At 51.8% G+C, this 17,214-nt stretch overlaps 5 protein-coding genes across 5 annotated transcripts; 2 read left to right on the forward strand and 3 right to left on the reverse strand.

Annotated features, from left to right (window-relative positions):
• Positions 1-1,665: 1,665 nt before the first annotated feature.
• On the forward strand, positions 1,666-2,919 carry J7T55_014636 (uncharacterized protein; the record flags this gene model as incomplete). The annotated part of the gene is made up of 2 exons (XM_053134944.1): positions 1,666-2,026; positions 2,105-2,919. 2 exons carry the CDS (start codon positions 1,666-1,668, stop codon positions 2,917-2,919), a joined length of 1,176 nt encoding a protein of 391 aa, XP_052987271.1.
• A 1,041-nt stretch (positions 2,920-3,960) lies between these two features.
• On the reverse strand, positions 3,961-8,167 carry J7T55_014637 (uncharacterized protein; the record flags this gene model as incomplete). The annotated part of the gene is made up of 3 exons (XM_053134945.1): positions 3,961-5,906; positions 6,003-7,862; positions 8,140-8,167. The coding sequence occupies 3 exons, from the start codon at positions 8,165-8,167 to the stop codon at positions 3,961-3,963; spliced, it is 3,834 nt and encodes a 1,277-aa protein (XP_052987272.1).
• A 177-nt stretch (positions 8,168-8,344) lies between these two features.
• J7T55_014638 (uncharacterized protein) lies at positions 8,345-8,968 on the forward strand (the record flags this gene model as incomplete). Its single annotated transcript, XM_053134946.1, has 1 exon — positions 8,345-8,968. The coding sequence occupies one exon, from the start codon at positions 8,345-8,347 to the stop codon at positions 8,966-8,968; it is 624 nt and encodes a 207-aa protein (XP_052987273.1).
• A 5,540-nt stretch (positions 8,969-14,508) lies between these two features.
• Positions 14,509-14,927, reverse strand: J7T55_014639 (uncharacterized protein; the record flags this gene model as incomplete). Its single annotated transcript, XM_053134947.1, has 2 exons — positions 14,509-14,640; positions 14,712-14,927. The coding sequence occupies 2 exons, from the start codon at positions 14,925-14,927 to the stop codon at positions 14,509-14,511; spliced, it is 348 nt and encodes a 115-aa protein (XP_052987274.1).
• A 1,132-nt stretch (positions 14,928-16,059) lies between these two features.
• On the reverse strand, positions 16,060-17,078 carry J7T55_014640 (metallo-beta-lactamase domain; the record flags this gene model as incomplete). The annotated part of the gene is made up of 2 exons (XM_053134948.1): positions 16,060-16,848; positions 16,914-17,078. 2 exons carry the CDS (start codon positions 17,076-17,078, stop codon positions 16,060-16,062), a joined length of 954 nt encoding a protein of 317 aa, XP_052987275.1.
• Between the last annotated feature and the right edge of the window lie 136 nt (positions 17,079-17,214).

Raw genomic sequence — 17,214 nt, forward strand, 5'->3', positions numbered from 1 at the left:
CCACAGGATTTTCTGTTCAAGAATCAGGCACCATCCTTTGATGGCTCTGTCTCACTCCATGCTGAGGTGTTTGGTTCCGTTGCAATGGCCTGGGCAAGCGCTCTATCTACTCGCGTCACCAGTCCAAGCCAAAGAACCCCCGAGGGACATATCATCCAGCTCATCAGTATGCTTGGAAGCAGGTTGATAACGTTGACTTCTCTTGAGCGCCTGGCTGCTATTTGGTGGGCAAGAGCCTATGTTAGAATCGAATTATAGAGGAGAATAGATATACTCCCCCCCCCCCCCGGCCGGGAGCCAAGTCTAGTCGTATAGCCAGAGTCGACAACCTGATGCGTGCCCCAGCAACATCTATATATAGGATTTCTACAGTCTCCAAGTTTAGTTCTCGAGATTGTAAGGGCCCTTGTGGCCCATACCTTTCCAAGTGATTTTTGATTTTTGAAGTTCATACTTTGCTCCAGCAAACCTGCACAAGAAATGTAGTCTAGCTCGATGACTAATCTAGATCCCTTGGTTCATCTTTCATGTAGCATAGATTGCAATGAGGGCTACGACGCTATGTTGTGATATGGTTCGAGTCCTAGCGCCGATGTTCTTACTACTGCCATTCCTAGCATAGGGACGGGGTGAAGATGATGCAGTCCTACTTGTAATTGCACATTATCACGAGTACAAACCAGCTCTGTAAGACAGTATGGTTTGGTTATGATTGAGTTCTTGCATCTCCAAAACCCGTGTTTCCAGTGATGTTACGTAAAATGAGTATCAAGAGTAGGCAGATTTTGAAGACTGAACTTGGGAGAATCAAGCCAGGCTGACCACACCCAACCACAGAGCCAATGATGAAAGGCTGGGCTGGATGCTGTGTCCATTTCTAAGGAACGGCTCCAGGCTCCAGGATCACCTGATGGCCCATAATGCAGGAGAACAAGGCTTGAAGAGATATTCAATTATTGATGGAGCTTTGCATGATCACATATACCCGGACCTATTGGATACCATACATGCTGAGTGGATGGCCAAGGGGCATGCTGCTGGTTTGTAGTCGGTCAATCTCTCTTCCATACCAAAGCAAAGATGAGACCGTTGGAACAGGCAACTCTCAATCCGTAAGATGCCTGCAAAAAGCTATGAGCATAAAGGGTCGTGGTAAAGTTTGCTATCGATGTGTTTATTTGGCAGAGAAGGTTTGCCAGTTGCTATGGCGAAGAAAGCATCAGGACCTAGGTACCTAGGTAGCTCTCTGGTATAGCAAAGCCGGCGCGGCAGGGAGCTCTGGACTCCCAGACTTAAGCAACCCCACCTCGGGCCTTGAGCTCTTGACAGGGATGCTGCTCAGCGGCGGCCCCGCTTGAAGGCTGCATAGAAGGTTCACGAAGAGCAAGCAGCCTCGTTCCTGTCAGATGAAAGCCACAGCATTCCTGCTCGAACTGCATAAAGCTCCAACCTATCCTAAAGTTTCTCCTGGTCAGCATACACATTGACGTTTGCAATTGGCTTCTTTTCAGCTCTTTAAATCTTCAACAGGGTCCTTCCAAGGTTCCTCAAGCACATTGATCTCCAGACTTCTACATACAGAGAGCAGGACACCTTCTACAGCTTGTACCAGGCTGCCATCTGCGAATAATACCGACTACAGCACACCTCCCACCCTTTCACATAATGGCTACCGAGGACTCCAAGCCCGCAGCCCGCAGCCGTGTCTTCTTTGACATCACCATCGGCCCGCGTGCTGCCGGTCGTGTCGTGCTGGAGCTTTACAACGACGTTGTGCCCAAGACCGCAGAGAACTTTCGCGCACTTTGCACCGGCGAGAATGGCATCGGGAAGAGCGGCAAGCCCCTGCACTACAAGGGCTCCGGGTTCCATCGAGTTATCAAGCAGTTTATGATCCAGGGTGGTGACTTCACCGCTGGCAATGGCACAGGCGGCGAGTCGATCTATGGCGAGAAGTTTGAGGACGAGAACTTCGAGCTGAAGCACGAGAAGCCCTTCCTGTTGTCCATGGCAAATGCTGGCCCTGGTAAGTTGAGGAGGTCCCCTTGCCTGTCTTGCGTGAGAAGGTCGGCACAAGATTCGTAGCTAACAGATGCGTTGGCAGGCACCAATGGCTCGCAATTCTTCGTCACGACCGTCCCCACACCTCACCTAGACGGCAAGCACGTCGTCTTCGGCGAAGTTCTTACGGGAAAGTCCATAATTCGCCAGATCGAGAACCTCCCCACCGACTCAGACAAGCCCAGGCAGGCCGCAGTCATCGCCGACTGCGGCGAGCTCCTGGGCGAGGACGCGGAGCTCGCCACTGCCGCGAGCAACAAGCCCGACGCGCTGGGCGACCCATACGAGGACTTCCCCGAGGACGAGCTGTCCAAGCAGCAGGGCAAGGAGGGCGAGGGCAAGGAGGGGGAGCTGTCGGCGCAGAAGGTGCTGCAGATCGCGACCGAGTGCAAGGAGTTCGGCAACAAGGCCTTCAAGGCGGGTGACGTGGCCACGGCGCTGGACAAGTACGAGAAGGGGCTGCGGTACCTTAACGAGGACCCGGACCTGGACAGCGCGGGCGACGCCGCCGCGTCCAAGGACATCAAGGAGAAGATGGACGCGGTGCGCTTCACGCTCAACAGCAACGCCGCGCTGATGAACATCAAGCTGAGCAACTGGGAGAGCGCCGCGGCCCTCGCGACCTCGGCCCTGGCCGTCGGAGGCCTGAAGGACGCGGAGAAGGCCAAGGCGCTGTACCGCCGTGGTGTCGCCCACGTGCGCCTGAGGGACGAGGACAACGCAGTGGCGGACTTGACAGCGGCTAACAAGCTGGTGCCAGGCGACGCGGCGATCGCCAAGGAGCTGGCCGATGTGAAGAAGAGCGTTGCCGCGCGGGTGGCTAAGGAGAAGGCCGCCTACAAGAAGTTCTTCAACTAGGCGAACGTGGAGGGGGGCACTTGTGATGTTCTCAAAAAGAGCTCCATAGAAAAGCCTATCATCTTTTTCTTTTCTACATTTTTGGAAGGGGCATTTTGTGGATTGTTTGGTACATGGGGTGGGCGTTTCACAGGGAAGAAGGCACAGATACCACCGCAGACTATCCACGTCTGCGTAATGAGCCATGAAAGAATTGAGCTGACCCGTGAACCACGCGCAAGTCACTGGTGAAAAATGTGGGGATATTGAAGTCTTTAGCACTTGATAATTTGTTGACTATGACTGTCCCACTGCAATGTAGTGGCGTAAGTCTCGACTTCAGCACCTTGCCATGGCGCACTATCTCCTCCCTCCAAAGCGGCAGTTCTCGCCAGGACACGAATCGCGGAAGACACAGTCGGAGGCTATCGTGTCAGGCACTTCAACGCCTGGACAACAAGATCCGTACAACTCGAGATGACTGGTCCCAGCGTGCCACTTAGCTGGACCCCTAGTGCCGCCCGAAAGATTCAGGCTTGGACAGGAAGTTTCTGTGAAGACTAAACATAAAAGGTCGGCTATGGTGGTATCTCTCTATCCAAGACAGAAACCCCAATCTATCATTTCATCCCAGAAGATATAAAAAGTTGCAATATAGGTATCGTGATTCAAGATCTTTCAAGGCCGACCCGATGACGGAAACATGAGTGATAAAAGAAGAATAGAAAAGAAGAACTCTTCGCACTGCCTAGCCAGCCGTTTGGTCGGTAGTATCAAGGTGAAGACCTTTGATGGATGGGTGAATGGGTGATGTGTGGTTGGCGGCTGCGGCGGTGGTGAATGGAGTTAAAAAATATGCTAATGGTGCCGCCCCTTTTGGAATGCATAAAACGCGCCTCCTGTCTTTTTCGTCTCGCGCCTCGCTGTGAACTCCTTTCAGATCTCCTGGCCGTTGACTTTCGTTATAATAGTAGTAATGGTTGTAGAAGAAGAAAGAGGTGCCGAATTTCGCCCTGATGATGGTACAGTGATTTCGTCCTCTGCAATGTCTTGCAATATCCGTTAATGCCTGTTAGACGGGTCGAATTCTTTCCAGGCCTCCGCCAGGCCGCCAAAGGTACTCCGCCCTTTTTCCTTGTCTCTACCCTTCAGTGTGCCTGTGGGCGTCGTCGAGCCCGATCCAGACTTGAATGAAGCGCCAATGTTGTTGTCACCATTGCCGTTTTGCCATGGCGATCCTGAGGGGCTCCCGCTTGAGCCGGAGGCTTCTGGGCTGTCTGTACGGTCGACCTTTCGCAGGAAGCCAGACAAAAACTTCCTCGCGTTTTTGCTATTGCGAAGAGATTTAAGAGAACCGTGATGGTACTTTCGGTCGGACAGTTCGCCGCTACCGGCTACGGCTTGCCGCAATCCGCTGGTCCACCTCTCAGACGAGCGATGAGAACGCAGTCCGGGCCCTCGGCCATCATCCAACGAGCTACCATCAGATGAGCCAGGTGGCCGGTCACGGTCCATCCACGAAGCGCTGGTTCCGGATTTGTGCGAAGCTGTATTGCCCGACTCAGCAAAGCTGACATGCTCCATAGCATCAGCAAGGGCACCATCCGAGTCTGTGCGCTGACTAGAAATCTCGTTATCCGCTGCGCGAACACTGTCGATGCGCGCCATGCAGAGATCAGCTCGTTGTTGGAGGCTGACACAACATCTATGGAATTTTAGAAGATCGCCGTCGTAATGGTTTTCGGCGTCACCGCTGAGAGGTTGATTGTCGACCCAGAGTCTGACGAGAAGGGCGAAGCTCCGAGCGTGATCGATCAGGTATGGTAGGGAGGGGAAGCCTTCCCGAGCTAGAGGTGAGAGGCGACCTAGGATGGTGATTGGGGTCGAATAAGATGCGGGCAGGATGCAGCTCGAGCGCTCTGCTGGTATTGCGCATATCTCGTCGATGAAGTCTTTTAGAGCCTGACGACGCGAAGTAAGAAAACGGTTCATCGGGTCCATCCATACTTCCTTCTTGCCAATATTGGAAAGATTAGCAAGCGCCTGCAATGCTTTCGCAATGAGAGTGAGTGTTCTTTGAGCTCGAGGTCGTGGGTAGTCTCGCAGAAGGCCGAAGAGCTTCGGGTTGAGAATAGCTGGGCAGATGAATCGCAGGAAAAGGAAGCCCGAGACACTAGTGAAAGCCACCGTCCGGAGAAAATCGCCGTATCTGTCTTCGGCCACGGCGCGGATGTACTTCAGAATGTGTCTCAGTTCCGGAGGGAACCTGTTTGCTGATTTGGCAATGCAATCCCATATCTCGTTCGTGAATTGTAACAACTGATCCCAATGCTGGCTAATGTCTTCGCCCTGTTGCAGCTTTCCAGGATCAACTTCGCAGTTTGGGTTGATCTCGTTGATCTCAAAGATCTTGTCACCCAGGATCTCTTCGATGTACTCGGTCCCCAGACGTCTCATGTGGAACTCGAGAGCTTGTGTCAGTAGAGAGTTGCCTCTGAACAGCAGATTGGCCTCGCCAGCCAATGATTTCCCCATGTCGCGGAGTGCCTCTCGCTCATGAGGGTTGGAGACGTTCAAATCCTCGCTTGATTTAAGACGCCGGCTGAACCTCATTTTCCTCATTTGAGACTGCTGACCGATGCCATCGATTTCATCTTCCACTAATGCCATCAGCCAATCACTCGCAGTAGTCGACACCTGGAAGACGTTCAGGAAGATCTCGGCCAACCGTCGCAGCTGTCCGGGAAGGGCTTCTGAGATCTGTGCAGTCAACCCAGAACTGAATTTATGAAGCATCTCGGACAGCGGCTGGTAGTCCCTTGCCATGAACACCACGACCTCCTCGTGGCGAACTTTGCAGAGCATCGTGCCAATAGATTGTTGCCGCTCGTCGCAGATCTGAAGCCATTGCTCATGGTCCCTGCCCCGTTCGAGTTGCGGTAACGGGAGATCCACAGCACCACAGGAAACCTCCGTCAAATTGCCGGTTCTGGGTAGGCCCAAGGACGCTTGTAATTGGTGGGCCATACTTTCCAAATTTCCATCAATGCGTTTTAAAATCACTGAAAGATACGGTAGGTTCGCCGGCAGATCTGCAAACTCACAATCGTCTCGCCAGAAAGGGTTTCGGGTCTCGGTTTTCGTAATCGTCCGCGCACGAACTTCCCCGTCGAGCATGACCTCCGCGAAGTAGTTTCCAACGAAAGCATCGTCTTGAGGCCTGGCGTTTCGATCTCGCGAAGCAGTGTGCGGTGAGGTCGGGCCACCCACTTTTGCTTCTATCACACGCAAATTTATGGTCTTCTCGACCCTGAACATCTGAAAGGGTAAGTCCGCATCAAAGTCCGTAACCTCAAGGATCTGGTCGTCGTTTTCCCTGTCCAAGGCGTAGATCTCAGGGACTGTGAACGACCGTAGCAACACAAACCAGACCTCGAAGAGCACCCTATGGTCCAAAGAAATGTACACGGGTCTGAAGATCGAGAGCTGAGTAGATGTTGACGAGTACATCGGGAAGATCGCTATGCAGTACTCCTCATCCAAGACTGACTTGTCCAACTGCTGTATAGCACATCGCGATAATTGCGACAGTGAGATGATACAGAGGACCGTGACATCGTTCTCCGTGATGAGTTTCAATTCCCCATTGTCTGAAAGAATGCATGAAACCTTCCTCCAGCCAGTCTGTGGGGATCGCAAGTCCCGCGTTGAAGTCCTTTTGACGATTGCACGAGGGGAATGAGCAGCGCCTTTATCCCATATCGACACCCTGCTGACTTTGATGATTGCGCCCGAATTTGATGTCGTTGATGAGCCTCGGCGCATCAACTCCGGCCTGTACTGTGATGTCGGCGTGGTCGACTGGCTGTTAACTCGCATAGTGCTTGGCCGTACTTGCTGCCAGCAAAGCAGAGCAGCTAGCCACAGGTCCAGCTCTTCTGCAACGTGAGGCCACAATAGAACCTCCACGCCGCTATTGGAATTGACAATCTCAAGACAAGGCCGGTCCATGCCTGGCCTCTGTACGGGAAGCACCCGACAGCCCCGTAAGTCGGAGATAACCGAGGTGTGGAACGGGCCATGCTCGCCGGAATCGAACATGAGACTGCCCTTTTCTTCCTCCACATAGCATAGCCCCGAGTACCAGTGTCCATTGGCCTCGTTCTGATACGCAGCCTCGCCTCTCATCCGCCCACATAGGGTTTTCATCAAGAGTAGGACTTTATTCGCATCGTCGGTCGGTACGGGTAGAGGTAATGAGTCAACAGAGGGCGGGGGCGACATCATCGGAGAGGTTGGTCGGGAGATGCGCTTCATTAGCTTCGCTCGGGTGAGCCCTTTCTTTTCCTTCGTGGTCCCCCCGGTATGGATATGCAGATCAGTGGGTCGTGCAGGATAGACGGAAGGGTACCCGGCGGTTTCGATCGCTGGAGAATGCCGCGGCACAGGAGGCCCGCGTAAAGCGTCCTCATGAGGTGGCATCGACCCCATCGATCCAGAAGATGACACCGATCCCACCCTATGTCTTGAGCTTTCTGGTGCTGGGGCAGCGGAGGGCTGGCGGTATGGGCTGTCCATTGTGTGGCCGCGAGGGCGGATGGGAGGTCTCGAGGGGGGGCTCGAGGAGGTGCTGTCGAGGGAGCTGGGGAAGTGGTCGTTGAAGACGATGCCCTGTCTTCGGGCAGTACTCGATGAGTTGGACATGGCGCTGCCTGGAACATTTGGTATTGATCTTGGGGAAGAGCTCTGTGGTGACATTGGCCCGAAGGCGTGGTTGACGGCAGCACCTGGCACGACGGGCGTGCCGGGCTCACCGTGGCTGTTTGTGCCTGTGGCCTCTTGTGCGCCGTGTTCGGTGGGCTCTGGTGTGACGGCCCGTACGGTGGCTTGGGCGCTCGTGGGGTTTGCCGGGCGATATGTCGTGCTGCGTAGATTACCCGCAGATGTCCTGCGTGCAACGCCCCCTGAAGGAAGTTAGCCAATTCTCTCTTGGCACCGGAAAGGCAAGGTGACTGAAAGCCCCAGGGCCCAGCTGCGAGACCGCCGTGGTTCACCGGAGACTGGCTGCCTCTGGGCTGGGGACAGAATCGAGAGGAAAGGAGCTAAGCAAGGGGTGTGTCCAACCTAGTACCGGTGCTCCGCCTGGAACTTGGGCAGAGGCCGGGTCGAATGTTCGTTGCAAGGGGACAGAACTAAGTGAGGCCGACGGCCGGCGTGGCCGTGGAGGTGGACGAGACGAACCGTCTGGAGATTTTCGGCGGGCATCCATGCCGGAAGGATGAATGCTCGACAGACCGGGCCACATTCACGGAGGTGGTGAGGATGCGCATTGGAGCGGAGGCGACCAGCTGGCGTCCACCGTAACAGTAACAGTAAACAGTAGGTGAAAGAGAAGTGCCAATTATTCTAGAAGGCGGGCTGGCTCTAGACTGTCCGAAAGCTCCAGATGAATGCGTCCGTACCCACTCTCGGGCCGCAAGTAGGATGCAGTCGCTACCACGCGTGCGATTTTCTGCAGCTCTTGAGTCACGATCGGCGCGGTGGAGAGCAGATTGCGAATCATAGGCCGGCGCAATTGGGTTCTGCTGGCTTCTCCGGCTTCCAGTGGGTGCGGGCGAGGCTCTCGAGTGGATTTGCAGGACAGCTGGGCAACGGTCTGGAGTCGCGCTGGATCCTTATTGGTGTTCTGGTTCGTGCCGGGGCCCAAGTGAGCCTTGGGGCAGGCCTCATGCGCGAGAGGTCAAGGACAGAGTTCGAGTTGGACTTGGACTTGGGAGCTGGAAATGTAGCTGGAGCTGGAGCTGGAGCTGGAGCTGTCTATATGCGTCGTCTCGGCTCTGCCAGAAGAGGGCAGACGAAGGGCACAAGCGATGGGGTCTTGCTCGTTATCGTGTCGTCGGGATGGAGTCGAGATATGTGGGTCGGTCGTCCCCCGAGGCTCAGCATGATCCAGGCTGTAGTCTCTAACGTTGGACACAGGGGCGGGTCGCAATACCGTACGGTACTGGCACAGAAGGAGGAGGTCAAATGGAGAGAGAGGGAGAAGGCTGCGATGAATGGACAAGAGTAGGTAGGTGCTAGTTTAGTATGTACAGGCCAAGACAGGACAGCTCTAGCTCTAGGTCTAGGTGGTCAGCAGTAGCAGCAGCAGCTTAGCCCGGCTTGGCAGGCTGGCCTCGTCGACATAGACATTGGCATTGACAGAGCGGGGTCAGGCAGGCTGGGGCTGGGCAGGCAGATGGACGAGCAGTTGAGCAGTGGCGAGCAGAGTGGTGGGAGATCAAGGTTTCTAAGGGTGTGCTGGTGAGTTCGACGTGAGGTCCAAGAGCACGCCCTCCCAGGAATACGGCCTGGCCTGGTCCTGGCCTGTCCTGGTCCGATCGGCACGGAGCGTTTCTTGTCTGTGTGGCGGCCTTTTGGCGAGCGGGGATGGCGGCTTGGGATGGGATGCAACGGAAGAATGAGTGCTCGGTGCTGGTGGAAATGGGAATGGAGCAGGCGAAGCGAAGCCGAGCGAAGCGACATGGGGCTGGGTCCTGGGGCTTGGGGCTTGGGGGGACTTTTCCAAGGTTGCGGCAGGGGGGGGGGCTTCTGGATGCTGGACGTGCCTGTGTCTTGCTGTGCTGTCCTTGAGGGCCTGCAGCTAATGCTTTGTCTCGTCTGGACTGGACTGGACGCTGTTTACCAGGTAGATTCACAAACAACTGGCATCAGGACGGACGTGGGAGACGGAGACGGAGACGGACGGTCAATTCAAAGATTCCGGAAAATACTACTTACTGTATTTGTCTGAATTTGCATTGCGTAGTCGGTCTACATGCTGTCCAAGCAACGATCCACCCGAGCAAGACGACAGTAACAGCAGCAGTGCAGCGCAGTGCAGCGCAGTGCAGTGCATACATGTCGTCTACCACAGGTACATGCAGGACAGGAACAAACCTCCGACGCAGCGCAACAATGCTCAGGGTCGACTCGCTCGGTTGATTGGCAAGGCCCGCAGAAATCTCGCCAAGCGCTGTTGATTTCCATTCCATGTTTGACTCCTGCGACCCCAGTGCCGCGATCAGATCGCCTTCTGTCACGCATCATGCCCTGCTCACCCACTCGCAATTTCTGTTTTACCACTCACAGTAAGCTGATGGCGAGCTGTTGCTGCTAGACTACGACGTGTATTACGGCAATAAGACCCCGTCTGCGACATGGCCCAAAACCTTGTCTCCCAGCGTTGCATCCTTCCGGACGGCTTGGCTAATGAAGCCGCCGGGCTTTGTACCTTATTGTGCTGTATTCTATTGTGTTGTCTCGTCTTGTCTTGTCTCGACTCTCGCCGGCTGACGGGTCCCAGGCCTAGGCCAGGGACAGAAGCTTGTTGTTGTTGTTGTCAAACTCATCACATCTCCCTCAAGGGGGGTTGCACACGCACGATGCATGCAATTCTACCGAAGTTGACCCTCACCGGCCGTCAGCCGGCAGTTGAGACCTCTTGTCCTGTCCTGGCCCGGCTGATGCATGGGGCTGGTGGCGGATGGCTGAAGACTGGAAACTGGAAACAACCTCGCATACCAGGGCATGGCCATCTAATCCCGCTGACTATCTACTTGCCTGCGGACCTTGTTGCCTGCCCGGTGCCCTGGATTGCTCTGTAACCCGTATTCATCTTGCTGTTGAAAGAGCCCGGTCTTGGCGGTAATGGATATCTTTCTTGTTGCGAATAGATTCGAGCTCTCCTCGGCCCGGAGCAGACTTCCGCAAGTGGACAGGCTTTTGCACTCACTCAACTTGCCTGCCAGTATATCTCTCTGCCCATGTATATATCGAGCAAGTCCACTGACTATCTCCCAGCTTAGCATCAGCTATGGTAAGACCTAGCCAAGCCATCTCCGACTCAGGAAACGCGGCCGAACATCATCAGCAAGGTCAGGGACATAAGGCACGAGACGGGCCAATCTTGTTTGCGACTTGCAGGTCCCGCTCCTGGTCCCAAGTGGACTCATACGCTTGTAGCACATCTATCCACCGCCTCAGATGTTCTCTCCGTGCCCCGTATATTCCGCTCCTTCCAATGTTCCAAGAGCAGGAAGGTTTCCGGGCATAATCCGGGTGTCCGAGCGGGCGCAAGATGCAGATGTATATGCAGGTGCAGACGCAGATGCAGACGCAGACGCGGATGCAGATGCAAGTCCGATTGTGCAGACTAGATGCTGTCTGGAGGTGCAGGTACCAGTTCGCTGCTGCAGGGTGTCATCTGCAAGGAACGGGAATAAGGATCCAATGCTCCGGGCGAGGCGTGCGCCAGGGGACACCCACATGCGATATCAGTGGCAATAAGCGCGAAAAGCGACACTACTGTGGCGCCCCACGCGATCTATCACAATGCTCGACAGCAAACCACCCTTCCTTCCACCTTGGCTGCCCTTGGTTGTTTGGTTGCGTCGGAGATCAACGCTGCTGCCCCCGTTGTCAAATTCGCCGGCACCAGATTTGAGGTCGTTCGATGTCATCTTATATCCAGCAAATGAGCCCCGGCCCATCTGAATAGCCAGTGGGAAGATGGGTATTTTTTGGCCCCCGTGGATCCGGATCCAGTGCCGACAAGACAGAAAACATCCAAAGCGAGCTAAGTTCAGGGGCGTGCACACCACCACCAACACCACTACCACCACCTCAAGACGGGAATCCTTCCATCGACACCTTCCTTGGCCGGGGCCCGAGTACACGTGTGCGTAAGGGACAGCTTCGCAGCTCCAAGGCCGTGCGTTTACCTTTGTGGGGTCATCCGAGCGCCACCACCGGTTGACCAGCATGGGCTGGACGACGAGTACCTGAGCTCCGTCGGGGTCATATAGCTGTGACACGAACAAGGGTCGTCACTGCTGTTATACGTATCACTCGAGTAGGACTCCACGGCCTGATATAGTGGCTGGGTGCTACAAGCACCCAGAGTGGCATGTAGCCTCTATATATCCACGCACAGCATAAGGTTTAAGTTTTTTCGCATTCCAATAAGCTCTGACTATGGTATAGTGATACAGATGTACTCTGAGGGTTTCAATCGCCAGTCGTTTTCTGGCGTTCTGACTGCTTCCACGTCTCATCTTCCAATTGCGGCCCGAAACAAGGAGTTTTGAGGAAGTCAAACGCAGTGACGTTTTGCCCCTCTTGGAGCGTTTGAAATAAGGCATTAGCTAGATATAATGCCCAAGGACGTCACAAGAAAGTGTACAATTTTGCTCAACCATTGAGAAATGTGCATATGCTCTTCAACAGCGGCCACCAGCTTATTGGGCCTCATCTAGCAGCCTGTCCAACATGTGACTAGTTATATGTGTCGAAGACCTGGTTCTTCAATCCGCTCTGCCCAACCCGTCATCTCGACTCGACTCATGGAAGCCCCATACCTGTTGCACCATGTGCGCGCAACCCTAAAAAGGCCGCAGCACAATCTGTCCTAATCACCTTCTTGAAATACAGTACAGGCGGAGGGTCGATTAAAAGTCCAGCAGCATTCCGGCGCTCACCGTTTTGCTCAGCTGGCTAAAGTGGATTAAACAGTCCGTGTCTTCATAGACTTCTGACTTTGGTGAAAGTTAGCTGATGGCTGGTGAATATTCAACTTTCAGAAAGTAAAAGACTTATTCTCCAAGATTCATGAAGTCGAAACGCTTGGCTAGACGAAAACTAGATGGTCAAAAGAGGTGCGGTCAGCGGAAAATAGTACAGAAGAAAACAAAAAGCAGTGGATTCCAGTCGCCACCTGCCATTCTCTGTTGGATTCGATCCTGTTGAATCTATTTGATGGCTGCGCCCCCTCCCCCCCGGGAGCCGGTGTCAAGAGGCAGATCATGTTCCTAGAATCATCAAATTGTATCAATTTGATGACTTTGGTGTCCATCTCGATTTCTACGCGTTCATTTAAACCCACTCCTAGGAAGCCATCGAATTGCTTGTCAAACAGGCAGGGCTAGAAGCGGGTATGTTCCACAAACAAAAGCACAATCATATCATTCTTAGACTTGCGTATATGCTGATCTGATTCAAGAAAGTCAGCAAAAGAAGCATCTTGTTCCGAAAAAATAACGGCCCAAGAAATCATAATTGCCTGACTTTCAGCCAGGACAGCATCGTCATGGTCTAGAAATATACAGGAAACTTTGTAAATGAGTTCTGACTGACACTTCTGAATTAGCAGCCCCAGTCGTGGCCCGAAAGAGCTCCACGCAATTCACTTCACCCAAAAAGAAATAGGAAAGAAAAAGTTCCACACAGATCTTTCGTCACCTCTTAGACTCTTGTTGTGAGGTCAGCAGCTTTTGAACCGTGCTCATTGACCAATTCCGAAAATGCCACCACGCAGGATGCACTGCAGGTCACTTTTCCAATGTGCCTCGCCCAAGACTGAATTTGTGTCTTTGCTACTCATACTTTTGCCATCGTTGGGAAAGTTGATTATCCCGGCAGGAAGAATGCTGGATTGAATTCGCCTGGATAGAAACTCAACATACAAAATTGTCAATTCAGAGTCATAACAACGGTGATAACAATGTTCAACGCTGATTTGATAGGATTTCCTTGCCCGCGTTGGGCGAGATTGATCACATTAGATTTGAATTTCAACGGAGCGTTTCTTGAGCATATAAATCAGCAACACATGAAATGCTTATGGTAAAGATAAAATGATGAATTAGCCACTCGATCAAGCCTGTGCTTTCAAGCTGAGCGCATCTCGAAAATAAACTGGTTAGTTCAATGACCACCTTAGCAGTCCCCGACCACCCTATCACTATCTATCATCTGAGCGATGACTTGTCTCGTGGCGGTATGAACTTGATGAATGATCTAGAAAGGCAATCGGAATTTAAACGAGAACAGCCTCCCGTAAGACTCGGGGAAGACTTCAAACGCCCTTATAAGAAATGTATTAGATCATATTTAGACAACTTTGAGACTTCATGACTCTCGGTCAAATCTTATTAGAGCACGAATCCGTCATCGCATTTTAATACCAGATATACGACGTTGCCGTAATTCAATTGTCAGCCCATAAGCGCTCTATTCTTGAGATTCTAGTACATATGCTCGCCGAAGAATGCAGTCATGGATGATCAAAGCGAAGATTGACCCAAAGCTTATTGTTGTCAGGTCAGCGTAGAGCAATATCTGTTTCCGATAGTGTCTCTGGACAAGCCCAGCAGGTCCTAGAAATGGCAACAGTAGCACAAAAGCTTTCTGTCACCCAAATTTCAATCCTTTCTGTAAATTATCGTACGGACTGAAATTTGGAGTCTATATAAAAATAGTATATACGAGTTTGGGTCGTTAATGGTCGCATATACTAGTATGGGTTGTCTTTGTGGATCAGATCAGAGACAGGGATTTAGCAAGATACCACATCAAAATCGGTGGCACAATACAATTGTCACTTCATCCATAAGCTGCGGAAGATAGAATCTTATCTTAAGCAGCCTATTTTCCAATCCGTTGTTGCGTCATTGATAGTAGCAAGGAAGTTGAGCATCCGAGTCCCGATAGATAGTGCTTATGTAGGCTATTGAACGACACAATATTGTTTGCTCTGGGGTTGGCCCGTATGTATAATGCGTAATTAGCGAATTACCACCTTTCCTTGTTGCTCTTCCATTCTTTTCCTTGGAATCGATTGTAGACTGTTGCCTCAAGCGGTTTCAGATACATGGGCTCAATTGCCGCAAAATACGGCTTGTAGTAATCCTTCTTCCGTTGCACCTGTCAATGAGCAAAAATTAGATTCAGCTTTTCCTTCCCAAATTCTTGATATTTACAGCGGGACTTCTCACATTTGTCATATACTCGATACTCGTATTCCAATTCTCGATTATTCGGAAGACGCCGGGCGTCATGGCATCTTGGAATACCTCAATGGATGCATTGAGAGGCTCTTTTATCACTTCCTCAAATGTTGGTCTCAAAGCCTCCAGAAACGCTTCACTCTTGGAGGGGTCAATAGTTATTGTTATGTGGATAGAGATCGAGGGGCTGCTATCAACGGCCATTTTTTGCAGAGCTTTGGAAAGTTATTGGCTCAGAAGGGATTGCTGTGCAAGATTATCAGGCAGTCAAGATTATCGCTAAGGTATATATGGTCAAGGGAACTGAAATAGCTGACCCGGAATCATTAAACTCTTGGTGTCAAACATCGTGGGTTGCGCACGGAGCTTAGACGACGCTACGACCACCTTTCAAAGCAATACATTACTCCGTTCAGACCATCCGGCTCACGGTTGAGTTCAGAATAAATACACCGACCCGAACTTGCTCGGACAGCTAGAATTCGCTGGGAACCAAGCATGTGCTTCCGTTTTGCACCAAAAGTCGACAAAAGCTAGCTTCATAATACGACAACTGACCATGTTATGCATCTGCCGATGTTATTTGACTTCCGTTCGGATATCGAGAGTCGCAAGCACCGAAAGCTAGCTCGAAACTTTTCTGAGCGACTGAACTCCGAAAGTGTTTTTCAAATATGCTTGTGCGTGATGTAGATCGTGCTGTCTGATTGAGAGTACCCAGTTGCTTCCGCGTAACTTGAGTAGCCAGGTAAATTTGCCGCGTCGATTCACGGAGGCCAGAAGCCGTGATTGGAATTGCCTCCAGTTGGTTCGTCTGAAATGATTGACTAGATCACTAAAGTCCACTCCGGTTTTGGCAGAAGAGGGCTAAACCCCGTGTTTCACAGCTCAAGTCCATGGCATCAACTAACCACTAATGTAATAATTACTGTTAGCTGCCACGAGCTTTAGAGGCTCTCTGTAATGACATTGTGCGATTCTTTCCGCAAGCTCTGTACACGTCTTTGTGGACTCAAACCAGAAGGAACAATTACCATATAAATGCTTCAGACATGCATCGATGTTGATTACCGCTGTTTAACTTCACAAGCTCGTGTAGTCTGGGAAACCTGAGTTTTACGTACGTGACTGTAAAAGATTCCGCGTGCAAGAACATCCACTTTGAACCAACCAACTTTGTTTGCCTATCAAATCTAGATGAAATTTCTCGAGATAGATTCAAGGCAAGCTATGTGCTGTTGTAGAAATCGTAAGGCATCACTCAGGTCGGTTCAATAAATGAAAAAAGGGCGTTGGTATAATAGCCTATGCTGCATATCAAGAACTAGAAATCGCTTTACAATGTAGTCCACTTCTTCTTTCCTCCCTTCAACTTGAAGGCCACAGATCCATCTTCCGCAAGCTTTCGAAGTACTTCATCGATGAAGGGCTCCACTGCCAGTTTCCTGACCTCCTCATCCAAAGCACGGCCATGGATAGCCGTGACGAGCTCAGTGACGGTGAGACCTTGTGGCTTGTGCTTTCCCGCCATTAGGTCCCGAGCCTTGGACTGGTCCAGAGCTCGCAGTACTTGTCGTTCTCGGCGAATCTTTTGCGCCAATTCTCCCGTCAGCTTTGTTGGCAAATCCTTGATCACCGTTCCATGCGCGGGATACCCAATCTGGCAATTCTGAGCCTGCATTTTCCTTAAAGTCTTCATGTATGTGCTCATCTCCTCAACAGCCGTACTTCCGTGACCCAGGATGTTATCTCCTGTCAGCATGGCGTTATCCTCCTCCACGATGAAACACATATGGTCATGGGAGTGGCCCGGAGTGTGTAAAGCACGGACTGTGGCGCCCTCAACGCGGAATATTTGACCGTTAACAATGGGCTGCTGATCCCGGTCGGGAGAGTGTTTGTATATCCTGTCCACCAAGTCGGGGTAGAGTTCGATTAGTTGTGGGACGCCGAGGCTGTGGTCTCCGTGCCAATGCGTGAGGAGCACATGCGACAAGGAGAAACCCATCTCAGAAAGAGTGGACTCGATCAAATCAGCCCAGCCTTGAATTCCTTGACTCGTATCAACGATCAATCTTTCTGACCCTGTGCCTATGATGTATGTATTTGTTCCTTGGAGTGTAAACTGTCATTTGGTACTGTTAGCCAAGCTCAAGTATCGTTTGGCCAGTAGATAGTTGGGGAGTTTACCTTTCCCGGGTTCTGTCCAAGCACCCGGATCACACGTGGACTGATTTGCTCTACATCTGGAATGAAAGGAAGATTGGACATCTGGCTGGTAAGATAGTCCTCAAAAGCACAGATATTGAGAGATTTGTTGATTTGGCGGTAGCCGCCTTCTCCTATTTTAGACATGATATTTGATTAGAAATGAAGTAGTTGAGGAAGCTTGGGAAGAGGACGGCTAATAGATTTTGGAAGTTCCAAAGGTGAAACCGTTCTCTTTGGTTTCGTGATATCGAAATAGTTGTAGAGATCTGTGATTGATACG

Source organism: Diaporthe amygdali (genome assembly GCF_026229845.1).
Source record: "Diaporthe amygdali strain CAA958 chromosome Unknown NODE_50_length_292117_cov_63_955086, whole genome shotgun sequence".
NCBI classification, from domain to species: domain Eukaryota; kingdom Fungi; phylum Ascomycota; class Sordariomycetes; order Diaporthales; family Diaporthaceae; genus Diaporthe; species Diaporthe amygdali.